This window comes from Ursus maritimus, unplaced genomic scaffold (genome assembly GCF_017311325.1).
Source record: "Ursus maritimus isolate PB19 unplaced genomic scaffold, ASM1731132v1 scaffold_26, whole genome shotgun sequence".
Classification (NCBI taxonomy): domain Eukaryota; kingdom Metazoa; phylum Chordata; class Mammalia; order Carnivora; family Ursidae; genus Ursus; species Ursus maritimus.
Window position 1 is genome coordinate 43,218,393 of NW_024425119.1, and position 11,983 is coordinate 43,230,375.

Sequence of the window (11,983 nt, forward strand, 5' to 3'; positions counted from 1 at the left end):
TCAGCATCCCCGCGCCACCCTACCCCACCCCGCCACATCTGCATCCCGACCCTCCCTCCGCACCCGGATCCCTGGACCCGGACCCATCCCTGCCCCCCACCCCCCCCAACTCGGCCAGGCTCTCACCTCAGGGGCTCCGCGGCCGCAGCACAAAAGGCGGCGCTGCTGCAGCTCGGCTCCGGATGCTGCTCCCGCCTCCTCCTCCTTCTCCTCCTCCTTCTCTCCTCCCCCCGCTGCCCTCGACCGGACCCGGGGCGCTGTCACAGGCGAGGCTCGTGCGGTGTCCGGGTGCACGGCTGTCAGCCCCAGCTTTCTCCCCCCACCCCCCGACCCCTAGCCCCGTCCCCACTCGGCTTGAACTCCCGCTCCTTCCAAGGCCCCCGCCCCTGGCCCCCCGGGACGGACACGCCCTGAGCGGGGGATGCTGCGCTGGAGCCGCCGGCCTCTTAAAGGAGCCTGCTGCTGCCATCCGGCGCGCTCCAGGCTCGTCCCTGGCCCTTCTGGGCCCCTCACCTCCCTGCAGGCGGTGTCCTGTGGCAGTCGCACCTCAGGCCTTACGCTGATACACAGGGGCTCCCTCTGACCAGTCTTATAAACTCCCTCCTATACCCTGAGACAGAAGCCCCTCAACATGGGACCCCCCCACTGGCACGCTCGAGCATTGCTCCCCTGTCGTGCCGATCTTGCCAGCTTTCCTTCCCCTAATTGTCACCACTCCAGGTCTACCCATTGGAGTCCACTCGGCTCAATGCCCCGTCCCTCTCGTGTTCCTCCTTAACATTCCAAGATTCCCCTGGACCTCCACTACCTGACCCATTCTCAGGACATTCATTAGAACCAGACATTTTCGTGATCTCTCTCCAAGGTCACAGGTTTTTCCTACATCTTTTAACCCAGTGGTCGTGGGACTTTGGGGAGGAGGGACTGGAGCTCTGGGACCCAAACATAACGTGTTCCGCTCCGCACCCAGATTAGTGGATTAGTTTTAAGAGGCCAGAATCCTCTCTTGCTGTCTCTTCAGCTGAGAGACCCAAGACCCACAGCAGGGGGAATGAGACCAGGACTTGCGTTAGTCCTTCTAATCCTGTCGTCCCACTATAGCCTGATTCTCAGGCTCCAGAGGGGGGGCCTCCTGGCCAGCTACGGAAGGGTTCACTAGGGATATTCTAAAAAGGCTTTAGAAAACAACTGAAACCAGACAGGCTGCGGGCCAGAATTAAGGGGAAGGGAGGTGAAGGGCAACCTAGGAAAAGGAAGCAGGTGCTGTGAGACGAAGGCCCAAGGGCAAGGACTTTCGGCCGAGGGCTAACCGGGAACTGCCTGAGACAGAATTGGCTTGCCCCAGCGCTTGAGGGGCAAAGAACAGTCTCCTCCCGCGTCCAGGTAAGACCCACCCTCCCATCCTGCAAAGAGCCAGGATCCGACCGCCGCCTCGGCCCTGGACCAATCACAACCTTTCCTCAATCAAGAGGTGGAGCCAAAGGGGGGCTGACTCTTTCCTTGTCCCTGCCCTTCTAGGCAAAGTAACCAATCGCTATCTGCCTAGAGCAAGCAAGCGTAATCGGAAGTAACCAATTATACCGCGAAACTTTTCGCGCATGCCTGACCCTGCCCCTCCAGCTGCGACAAAGATGGCGCGCGAGCTCCTGGGTTCTGTAGTTTCCTCGGAGTCAAAGGACCTGGTGCTCGAGTTAGCCCTTACCGCCCCGCCCCAGCCGCTTCCACTCCGCTACTACGCATGCCCGCTCCGGGGAGCGGAGACGCGAAAAAAAGGAGGCGGGACTCTATTAAAAAAAAAACACACAAACAAACCCCCCTCCACACACACACAAAACCGCCCTCAGTTCGGCAGGCGACGGTGGAGGGCTCCGCTCCTCCCAGAAGGCGGTGCTGCATGCCAAGGCAAACCACGCGGAGGGTTGTGGGGCGGATAGCTCCCCTCCCGAAGGAGACTCATGGAGTCGGGTGGGCGGGGGACTCCATGTCCCAGCATGCCCCGCGGCGGGCCCGACCGGCCGCGACTCGGGGCTTGGCCCCGGCCCTAGCTCGTCGGCGGTGTATTGGGGCGCGTAGAGGCTGCAGTCACGGTGGCGCCCGCGGGGACGGAGGTGGGAATGAGTGAAGAGGAGCAGGGCTCCGGCACTACCACGGGCTGCGGGCTGCCCAGGTGAGCCGCTTCGTACCGATCCCTGCCGGGCGAAAAGCGTGGCGCGGTGCGGAGGAGGTAGCGGCGCGGCCCCAGCATGCACCTGGCCTGAGGGTTGTTCCCGGCAAGCACTGGGGTAGTGGGCCGTGGTTCCCGGCATGCATCCCGGCAGTGGCCACTGCCTCCTGCTCTAAATAGTTTGGGTTTGGCCCGGTTCCCAGACTGCACTTGGGGCACTGGGCTTTATGCTCTCGACATTCAGTGCATTTGGTGGGTACCGGGTCCCTGGCCTGCACTGTGTCAGGGGACATGCACTTCCTAACTGCACTGGGGTACAGGACCCTCCTCCTTAACTGAGACAGGAACAGTGCGTTCCCCGCTTGCTCTGGGGTCAGTGGACCCTGCTTTCCCAGCCTGCATCTCTACTCCACATTGAATCCAGCCAATGTCTGCTGTACTGTCCGAGGTCCCCTGGACCCTATGCCCCCATGGTGTGCCTGGGTCTGATATGACAGTGCTCGGCCAGGTGGGTGCAGAGTTGGAGGTGTGATAAGGGTCTGTGCCCCCCCCCCCGCCTCCCCCAGTATAGAGCAAATGCTGGCAGCCAACCCGGGCAAGACCCCGATCAGCCTTCTGCAGGAGTATGGGACCAGAATAGGGAAGACGCCCGTGTACGACCTTCTCAAAGCCGAGGGCCAAGCCCACCAGCCTAATTTCACCTTCCGGGTCACCGTTGGCGACACCAGCTGCACTGGTGAGGAAGGCTTGGGCAGCCTGGCTGGGGTGTGCATTCACAGGGCCCTGTTGGCTTTGTTTCTTGGAGTCTCTTCCCAGTCCTTTTGTCCAAGGCCTGTGAGGGAAGGAGAGATTTCAGGGGAAAAGCCACTGGCTGGTTTGGGAAAATGGGTCTTTGAGGAGGTGGGTAGGACTTGGAGAGTTAGAGGAGCAAGCAGGAATGCCACAGTGAGCTGGCAGATTGTCGTCATCCTAGAGGAGAGAGAGGAGATAAACCGAATTTTCAATGAAGTATTTGGGGGAGTCAGTGCCCGCTGCACTGGGCTCTGTTCCAGGTGCTTGACCAAATTCCTAGTTAATCTGAAACCACAGTCTAATCCAGTGATGTAGATGGTAGTATCCTCATGTTGAATATGAGGGAACTGAGACCCAGACAGATTCAGTAGGTGATGTAAGGTCACGGGCCCGGTGAGAGGCAGAGCCAGGCCTCGAATCTAGAGCCTACCCTCTTTCTACCTTTCCAGCCATCTCTATTTAGTGAGAGAAAAGAAAGTGCTTCCCAAAGGAAAGTTAAGGCAGAGAAAGTATCTCCACCCAAGATGTCTGAGTGCAGAGGCAGTTCTGCCTGGCATGGCTTGATTTGGGGAGCTTTGGGGAAGATAAAAGCCCTCCGTTCCAGTAATTAGTGTTAACACTTCCAGTCTTGGGCAGGGGCAGTCGGTGAGATGGGCTTGGTTGACTCCCTCCAGCTATGAGGAGAGAAGCTGTGGGATGCTGGTTTTTCTTTTGTCCTCCCAGTGACCTCCAGTATTGCCCACGCCCCTCTCTCAGGTCAGGGCCCCAGCAAGAAGGCAGCCAAGCACAAGGCAGCTGAGGTGGCCCTCAAACACCTCAAAGGGGGGAGCATGCTGGAGCCGGCCTTGGAGGACAGCAGGTGAGGGAGGAACAGCCGAGGCTTCCTAGAGGCCCTGCCAGGAACCCAGGCCCCTGCACCACCCCATCTGCCCAGTAGGCCTGGCCTGGTGACATTTAGCCACCTTGACCTGGCCCCTTCCTGAGAGAGTTTCCTCTGGACAGAGCAGGGTGCTGCCGGGGCTCCTGGTGCTGTGAAGGATCCTTTGGGGGGAATGTCAAGGGGCTGCGGCTGTGGTTTGGGCCCAGGGTAGGGAGGGAAAGGGGTGGAGGCTGAGGCTAGAGGGGTTGTACCCCAACATGCCTCCTCTCTCTAGCAGGTTGTCCTTCCCTCTTCCACACTTACTTTGGAGTTTGTTGCCTCCATGTTTCTTGGGTAGGAAGAGACCCTCCGTCCCCTTTTCTCAGTCTCCTTGATCCGGTGCTTGGCAGCAAAGGCTCCGAAGAGGAAAAGCTGGTGGTTAAGCTTCCCTGAGTCTTTGACTCCAGTGGGAAGGAGTTTTCTTAGGGAACGGACAGGTTAGGAGGACCTGGGTCCCCACCCTCTACTCCCCCAGCTGCCAACGTGGGTGTGAATCAAAGGCCCCCTTCCCCTCGGGAAGTTCTTTTTCTCCCCTAGACTCGTCACTGCCTGAGGACATTCCAGTTTTTACTGCTGCAGCGGCCGCTACTCCTGTTCCATCTGCTCTTCCAACCAGGTATCTTGTATTTCCTGCCTGCCTGAAGGGGGGAGGAAGGGGTCCTGGCTCCTGGCCCCCCAGCCCTTGGACCCAGGCTGGTCAGGCAGGAGGAAGTCTGAGAGTAAACAGAGGATGGAATAGTTGGGGACCAGGATGTGAAGGATTTGCACCAGTTGGTAAGCTCTTGGGACAGGAAGTAATTTGTGATTTTTAAGTAGCCGCAGGGATGTTGGTCGACCATGTTTGAGGGTCTTACAGGCCCCGTTTTCTTCTGAGTTGGTCACATGATGGTCCTGTGTGTGCCTCCCATCAGGTGCTTCCAGGGACTGGATATACAGCCCCTCTCCCACTGTCCTGGCAAGGTGATGATCCGGTGTTCCAGAAAATCTAAATGGGCCTGGGCCCTGGAAGAGACGTCACTTGGGTGGGAAAGGGAGGAAGCAGGCTGGATGTTCGGACAGACAGCTCACTGCCTGGCGGGGACTAGGGAGCTGGTAGTGGGGACACCAGAGCAGGGCTTAGGACTCATGGGCAGCCACAAGAGGGACAGCCCCATCAGCTTTGGCCCTGGACCCTTGTTCCTTCAGGAGCCCCCCCATGGAGGCGCAGCCCCCTGTCTCCCCTCAGCAGTCTGAGTGCAATCCTGTTGGCGCTCTGCAGGTGTGCCCCCGTCCTCATTTCCTGTGCATGCCTGCTTTCCCTTGAACCTGGGGCTGTGAGGGACGGTTATGTGGGGCTCTTACCCTGTTCTGAGGGCTTTTCCCACCCCTCTTCATTCCTCCTCTAACCTGGAATCTGAGGCTCCCAGGGCAGGAGGGAGAGGATGTGAGGAGTCTTTTCTCACTCTGCCTTGTGCACCCTTGTTTCTCCCTCCCAAGGAGCTGGTGGTGCAGAAAGGCTGGCGGTTACCTGAGTACACGGTGACCCAAGAGTCTGGGCCAGCCCACCGCAAAGAGTTTACCATGACCTGCCGAGTGGAGCGTTTCGTTGAGATTGGTAACTGGGCAGAGGGGAGTTCTTTCAGCTACTCCAGCCCTGGCCACAGGCAGCTCCTAGCCTCTCTCTGCTACAGCCCCGCTCTCCTGGCTGAGAGCCCCGGTTGGCTCCGTCCTCCTAGCTTCTTCTTTGCACTGCCCCCCCCCCCCCGCCCTCCCCCGGCTGACCAGATTCTTAGGTGCATGGCAGGTCCTGAGTTCCTCTTTCCAGTGGACATCCCATGGGAGACCCTCAATCCAAGTGTGAGCTGGGTGGAAAGCACTGGGCCAGTTGGGAATCATAACCCAACAACCCTCTCCCCACACGCAGGCAGTGGCACGTCCAAAAAGCTGGCAAAGCGTAATGCGGCGGCCAAAATGCTGCTTCGAGTGCACACGGTGCCTCTGGATGCCCGGGATGGGAACGAGGCAGAGCCCGATGACGACCACTTCTCCATTGTGAGTGGCTTGTGTGGGCCAAGCCCTGTGGGCCACCCTCCATGCCAGGCAGGGCACTGGGTACTTGGGCCTGTCACTCGGGAGTGAGCCTCTCCAGATCCCAGGCCGGCTCCTGCCCGTTTTCCTACCAGACCCAGAGGTCCTCGGGTCCCCTCTCAGCCACAGCCGTAGGCCCGCCGGTGAGTGCTGTGGGGAGCTGGCCCGGGGCAGGAGCATGGAGCCTGCCGTTCCTGGAGTGAGGAAGGCCGCCTGGATACCTGGTCCGGACTCTGGTAGTTAGAGGGGGCCAACTAGGGGAAGGCCAGCCGGACGAAGCATTCATTCTGTGGGCTTTCCTCTCCTTGGCATCGAGGGCCTGTTAAATGCTGGGGTCTCGGCTCGTGGCTGCATCTTTGTCACTGTCCCTGTCCTGTCAGGGGGTGGGCTCCCGCCTGGACGGACTTCGGAACCGGGGCCCGGGCTGCACCTGGGATTCTCTGCGAAACTCAGCGGGAGAGAAGATCCTGTCTCTCCGCAGCTGCTCTTCGGGCACCTTGGGTGCTCTGGGCCCTGCCTGCTGCAGCGTCCTGAGTGAGCTCTCGGAGGAACAGGCCTTCCATGTCAGCTACCTGGATATTGGTATGGCTAGTTGGGAGGCCGGGGGATGGTGGGGACGGAGCCAGAGCAAGTACAGATGGCCTGCGGGGGGTTGGGGAGGGCACCACCCTGCTGTGGCTGCACCCCTCCTGGGGCTGCCTTCCCGCCCAACCCTGGCTCTGTCCTCTCTTTTGGTCTCCAGAGGAACTGAGCCTGAGTGGGCTCTGCCAGTGCCTGGTGGAGCTGTCCACACAGCCAGCTACCGTGTGTCATGGCTCTGCAGCGACCCGAGAGGCGGCCCGTGGGGAGGCTGCTCGCCGCGCCCTGCAGTACCTCAAGATCATGGCGGGCAGCAAGTGAAGCCCCAGCTGGACTCACGGACACGCATACTTGGCCCCTGCTCGTCTTCCCCAGCCCGTGCGTCTGTCCAGCTCTGGTACCCCTGGCGGTGCCGTCTCTACCTCTGACACAGACTGCCTGCCTGCAGGCTGAGAAGGACACCGGGCCAGGAGCCAGGGACCACGGGGCCTTGGCTGGCCCAAGATCTGTCCTCATGTCACTGGTGATGAGTGGAATGAAATCAGGGGCTCTCCCTTAGAGCCCAGAATAAACGTGTTGCCTCTTGGATTCTTAAACCCTGCTCTTTCTATTCCCCTGACTAGTGCTGAGCTAATTCCCCTGAGCTAGTTAGCACCAGATCACCTCCCCTGTAGTGCCTCCCCACCTTGTTCCCCACATGTCCCCACGTTTGCCTTTCTGGTGGCAGGAGGCTGGGTGCAGTGACCTCTAGGAACCTCCCATCACCTGTGTTCCTGTAGAGCTCGGCTTGGCGGAGATGGAGGGGCTGTGGTTCTTGCCCGTGGGCTCTCTCCCCTTCAAGTCTCAGACAGACAGACATGTGGATTCAGAAGCCAGACAGCTTTATTGGGGGGGGGGGGCGGCATGGCACTTTTCATTGTGAGCCTCGCATGCAAACATATCAAGGGATGACATGTCACTTCTTCCCAAAGCGTTGAGGGGCAGCCAGGCTCCAGAAGGGGGAGCTGAGCCCCTCCCCAACTCGGGGACTCAGCCGTTCGCTGTTCCAGGAGCCCCGGGCGGTTCTGCCAAACCTTGGGAGAGATCCATCTTAACTGTGGGTCCTTTCAGCCCCTCCCTTCTTGAGCCCCCACCCTCCCTTTGGTTCCTGCTTTGCCCCTGTCCCTCTTAGACTCACCTCTGGGGCTGAAACAGAAAGGCTGGGGTCCGGCTGGGTCTCTGCATGGCCCGAAGCAGGGAGCGCAAGAGTGACCCAGGGGTCTGGGTCTCCTGCAGTGGGTGGCGTCCGCTGTCTTCCTCCTGTGGTACAGGGGCATCGGGGAGGGAAGATGGGCAAAGGCCTTGGACGTTTAGGTCACAAGGGGAAGGAGTGACTTTCTGAGGCAAGTTGTAGGAGGCAGAGGCCACTTCCTCACATGTGAGGACCCACTGGAGACCTTGGCAGCCAGAGTATTTGAACTGAGAGCACAAGTCTCAAGCTGGGATAGAAAAAAGGTGACATGGGGGGGGGGGCCTGGATGGCGCAGTCGGTTAAGTGGTCGACTCTTGATTTCAGTTCAGGTCATGATCCTAGAGTGGTGGGATTGAGCCCCAGGTTGGGCTCTGTACCCAGCATGGAGCCTGCTGGAGATTCTCCCTGCCCTCTGCCCCTCCTCCCACTCTCTTTCTCTCTAAATAAATAAGATCTTTTAAAAAATAGAAACAAAGAAAAATGGTGACATGGGGCTGGGGTAGTAACTTACCATGAAGATCTGGTCTCCGTCTCCAGGCCCTGGTCCTCCAGCACAGCCCAGATCCGCTAGCAGCAGCAGCAGCAGCAGCAGCTCTGCGGCCCGCCTGGAATCCATGCTGCCATCTGCCTTCCTGCAGCCATTCCCGCCTCTTATACCTGCCGTGCCCTGTTGCCCCCACCCTGCAGCAGCCTGAGGGGCATCGAGAGCAGGCGATGGAAATGCACCACTCCATTAGGAGCCGCCTGGGGCCCCCTCCCATGGCACCCCCGGGACCTCCCGCTCCCAGCCTCCGGCCCCCAGCCCCTAAGCCTGGAGTTATAGACTTTATTAGATGCATAAATCCTGTCTCTAGAGCTCAAGAAGCATCATTAATTGCAGACGCTTTGTCAGAGCCAGGCCCTGGGGGGCCTTCAAGAACCCCCAATTCCTCAACAGGTTGGAAAGCTCCAATTGATCACCTCCTCTTTCCTAACTTGGAGAATAAAAGCATAGACAAAGTCTTGTCAAGGTCTAGGCACTATGTCTTGGAACAGAGGGAAGGAGGGAAGAGCCAGGGTTAGAGTTAGCTGGGATGAGCCAGCCTGGTCCCTCTCGTGTCAGCGGCTGCAGTCGGGGTCATCCAGACCATTCACACCCCTGCCTATGTGCCTCCTGGGGAATGAAAAATGGAATCGCTCCTCTGAGATTTGCCTGTGGATAGAAAAGTGGGATATAGAAGGAGACGCAAAGGTTTCAGAGCCCACAGAAAGTGGGGAGGGCCTCCAATCTTGCAGACACGCCCCGTGTTCGCTGGGGAGCCCGGCTCAGGAGCCGTCGTCCGCGGCTGAAGCACGGCTGCCACCCTGTGGCCACAGCTCCGCACTGTCGGCTCCGGCCATTTCCTCGCTCCGCTCTCGGAAGGGTGAGGGTAGACGGAGGTTCCTCAGCCTCTAAGGGGTCCCCGAAAGGCAGGCGCAGGATACTGGGGTTGGTGTCTGGTTTTGTCCACCTCCTCCTAGTCACCCCAGCCTCTGCCTGGCTCTGACCTGTTAGCGCAGGCGACAAGAACCCTGCTTTTTAGGAAAATTCACTCTCCTTCAGGGCGAGGCCCCGTCAAGTCGTCCGGTGGTTTTCCTTCTGACCCTAGAATCCCTTGTCAGCCGCCCCCGCCCGCCGCCCCGTGTGCGCTCTAGCGTGCGCTGGCGAGGGGCCGCGGTGCGGGGCCTGCGGATCGGTCTCGGGCACGCCAGCTCTCGGAACTGCGGTTTCTTCACCTAAAACATGGCAACGTTAAAAGGAACCACGTTCCAGGGCGGGCATTCTTGAGGTACTTCTGGCAACCCGCTCACACGGGATCTGGCACAGAGCTAGCGCCCCCGAAGCGTTAGCGGTGCCGACGCGTGCATCCGCGAGCCCCGCTGGGTTTACCCGCGCACCCGGCGGCTCCATCTCCGGCGGCCTCCGCCACGGGGTTGCCCGTTACGTCACGGAGCGCTGCACATCTTGCACGTGTGCAAGCCTTCCGCGTATCTGAAGACAGATGCCCCTCTTCCACGCTAGTCTTTTCTCGTTAAGGGGATCCCTGCTCCCTTTAAAGCAAGGCATCTAGAAACCGACGTGTCACTTCGGAGAGGCGGATGAGAGCAGGTTTTCCTCCTGTGTTTTAGATACTGGTTCAGGCTAAGCTACGTTGTGAACCCTTCCGCACGCTTTGTCCCCCAGCAGGTCCCAAGCACGGAACCTCACGCTCCTCATCCCTCCGTCTTGGAATTTCACTGCTGCTTAGAAGGGACGACCCAGCCACGGGCAGAGGGTTTTTCTGTGGGAAATGGGTCCCGTACCACATCAGGGGCCCCCGCTGTTCGTACCCGGCGGAGGTGCAGAGGAGCAGCGCTGTGAGAGTGCGTGGGCCTCTGCACTGCACAGTGGCTCCGACAGAGCTGTTCTCGTCCCAGCTCCGGCACTTCACCGGGTGCCTCGGGCCAATGTCTTCACCTAAACCTCAGTTCATCTTCAGTGAGGCCGCTACTCCTGTTACGGAGAGGGCGTTGCGAACGGTAAGTGACTTAGTGAACACAGAGCATCTGGTGCTCCGTCTAGCACAGAGCAGCTCCTAAATGGTTGCCGCCCGACTCTCCTAGTATCTCTGATCATCAGTTACAAGGGGACTTGAGCTGAGGCTCAATTCAGCAAGGGTCTGGTCTAGGGAACGACGTGCAGGAGGGAGGCGACGGCTCTCCTTCGGTAGGGACAGGCACAGCTCCGAGATACCGCTGGTTCAGTTCCAGACACCACAATACAGCAAGTAACAAAACAAGGAGAGTCAAATGATTTTTTTGTTTCCTAGTGCGTATAAAAGTCGTCCACACTGTACTGTAGCCTATTAAGTGTGCAACAGCATTGTATCTGGGGGAAAAAAACAATGTGCATACCTTAAAAATATTGCTTAGGGGCGCCTGGGTAGCTCAGTCGGTTAAGCGTCTGCCTTCGGCTCAGGTCACGATCCCAGGGTCCTGGGACTGAGCCCCATGTCAGGCTCCCTGCTCAGCAGGGAGTCTGCTCCCTCTCCCTCTGCCTGCCGCTCCCCCCCACCTTGTGCTCTCTCTTGCTCGCTCTCTCAAATAAAATCTTAAAATATTGCTTAAAAACCGCTATCATCTGAGCTTTTAGTGAGCTGTTACTTAAAAAAAAATTTTTTTTAAAGCAAGCTCTATACCCAATGTGGGGCTTGAACTCTGACCCTTAGGTCAAGAGTCCCATGCTCTACCCACTGAGCCAGCCAGACACCCTGCAAGTCGTAATTATTTTGCTGGTGGAGGGTCTGGCCTTGATGTTGCTTGCTGATGAGTGATCAGATTATGGTCGCTGAAGGGGGGGTGGCTGTGGCCATTTCTTAACGTTGACAATGCATTTGCTACATCGATTGGCTCTTCCTTTCACAAACCATTTCTCTGTAGTGTGTGATACTGTTTGACAGCTTTTTACCTACAGAATTTTCAAAACTGGAGGCAAACCTCAAACTCTGCTGCTGCTTTATCAACTAAGTCTCTGTAATAGTCTAAGGATCTTTTTTTTTTTTCTTTTTTCAAGATTTTAAGTCATCTCTACACCCAACGTGGGGCTGGAACTCACAACTGTGACATCAAGAGTCGTGTGCTCTTCTGACTGAGCCAGCCAGGTGCCCCCGTAGTATTCTAAATCCTCTGTCATTTCTCCGGTCTTCACAGCATCTTCACTAGGAGTGGATTCCATCTCAAGATGGAAACCACTTTCCTCGCTCATCCGTAAGAAGCCACTTGTTGGTTCCAGTTTTCTCCTGAGACGGCAGCCATTCAGTCCCATCTTCAGGATCTGCTTCTAAAGCTAGTTCTCTTGCTATTTCCACAACTGTAGTTACTTCCTCCACTGAAGTCTTGTACCTTCGATTTGTAAAAACAAAGAACAAAAACCAAAGAACCAAGCCCCCCCACACGCACCATCTGCAAAGTGTAATAAAGCAAAGTGCAGTGAAACAGGGTAGGCCTACAGTGGCAGTGGGAATGGGTTAACTGTTCTACAACTTGCGAAACTGCCCTGCCTTCAGTCTCCTCTCTTCCAAAACGTCTCAATCTTGGCTTTGGTATTTGGCTTTCAGTGAAGAACTTTCTTACCCTTCTCTGGAACCCCATGTGCTCCCGACCACAACACAGTGAAGATCACCAGTCCCTTTCCCACTCTCCTCCAGAGACCCAGTCTCCCTGTGTGTGTCAA

At 57.9% G+C, this 11,983-nt stretch overlaps 2 protein-coding genes across 4 annotated transcripts; one reads left to right on the plus strand and one right to left on the minus strand.

The window, feature by feature from the left end:
* The first annotated feature begins 1,976 nt into the window (after window positions 1–1,976).
* TARBP2 (TARBP2 subunit of RISC loading complex) lies at window positions 1,977–7,109 on the plus strand. 3 transcript variants are annotated; one of them, XM_040642555.1, is made up of 9 exons: window positions 1,981–2,167; window positions 2,731–2,900; window positions 3,713–3,815; window positions 4,396–4,491; window positions 5,061–5,133; window positions 5,352–5,469; window positions 5,779–5,906; window positions 6,323–6,524; window positions 6,685–7,109. In XM_040642555.1, exons 1-9 carry the CDS (start codon window positions 2,115–2,117, stop codon window positions 6,840–6,842), a joined length of 1,101 nt encoding a protein of 366 aa, XP_040498489.1. In that variant the 5' UTR covers window positions 1,981–2,114; the 3' UTR covers window positions 6,843–7,109. The 3 variants fall into 3 exon arrangements, with proteins under 3 accessions (XP_040498491.1, XP_040498489.1, XP_040498490.1); XM_040642556.1 differs by lacking the exon at window positions 1,981–2,167 and adding an exon at window positions 2,290–2,416; XM_040642557.1 differs by lacking the exon at window positions 3,713–3,815 and having other exon boundaries at window positions 1,977–2,167; window positions 4,413–4,491.
* A 276-nt stretch (window positions 7,110–7,385) lies between these two features.
* On the minus strand, window positions 7,386–10,319 carry NPFF (neuropeptide FF-amide peptide precursor). Its single transcript, XM_008704664.2, has 3 exons — window positions 8,264–10,319; window positions 7,699–7,820; window positions 7,386–7,594 (listed from the first exon to the last, which is right to left on the minus strand). Exons 1-3 carry the CDS (start codon window positions 8,366–8,368, stop codon window positions 7,477–7,479), a joined length of 345 nt encoding a protein of 114 aa, XP_008702886.2. The 5' UTR covers window positions 8,369–10,319; the 3' UTR covers window positions 7,386–7,476.
* Window positions 10,320–11,983: the final 1,664 nt, after the last annotated feature.

What these genes read in the sequence shown, in the direction of transcription:
- TARBP2 (XM_040642555.1), top strand. Translation starts at nt 2,115, where the DNA reads ATGAGTGAAGAGGAGCAGGGCTCCGGCACTACCACGGGCTGCGGGCTG. An exon ending in TGGCGACACCAGCTGCACTG is followed by an intron (nt 2,901 to 3,712) that starts GTGAGGAAGGCT and finishes CCCCTCTCTCAG; the next exon opens with GTCAGGGCCCCAGCAAGAAG. An exon ending in CCATCTGCTCTTCCAACCAG is followed by an intron (nt 4,492 to 5,060) that starts GTATCTTGTATT and finishes TTGTTCCTTCAG; the next exon opens with GAGCCCCCCCATGGAGGCGC.
- NPFF (XM_008704664.2), bottom strand. Translation starts at nt 8,368, where the DNA reads ATGGATTCCAGGCGGGCCGCAGAGCTGCTGCTGCTGCTGCTGCTGCTA. An exon ending in ACGGAGACCAGATCTTCATG is followed by an intron (nt 7,821 to 8,263) that starts GTAAGTTACTAC and finishes CCTGTACCACAG; the next exon opens with GAGGAAGACAGCGGACGCCA. An exon ending in TTTCTGTTTCAGCCCCAGAG is followed by an intron (nt 7,595 to 7,698) that starts GTGAGTCTAAGA and finishes ATCTCTCCCAAG; the next exon opens with GTTTGGCAGAACCGCCCGGG.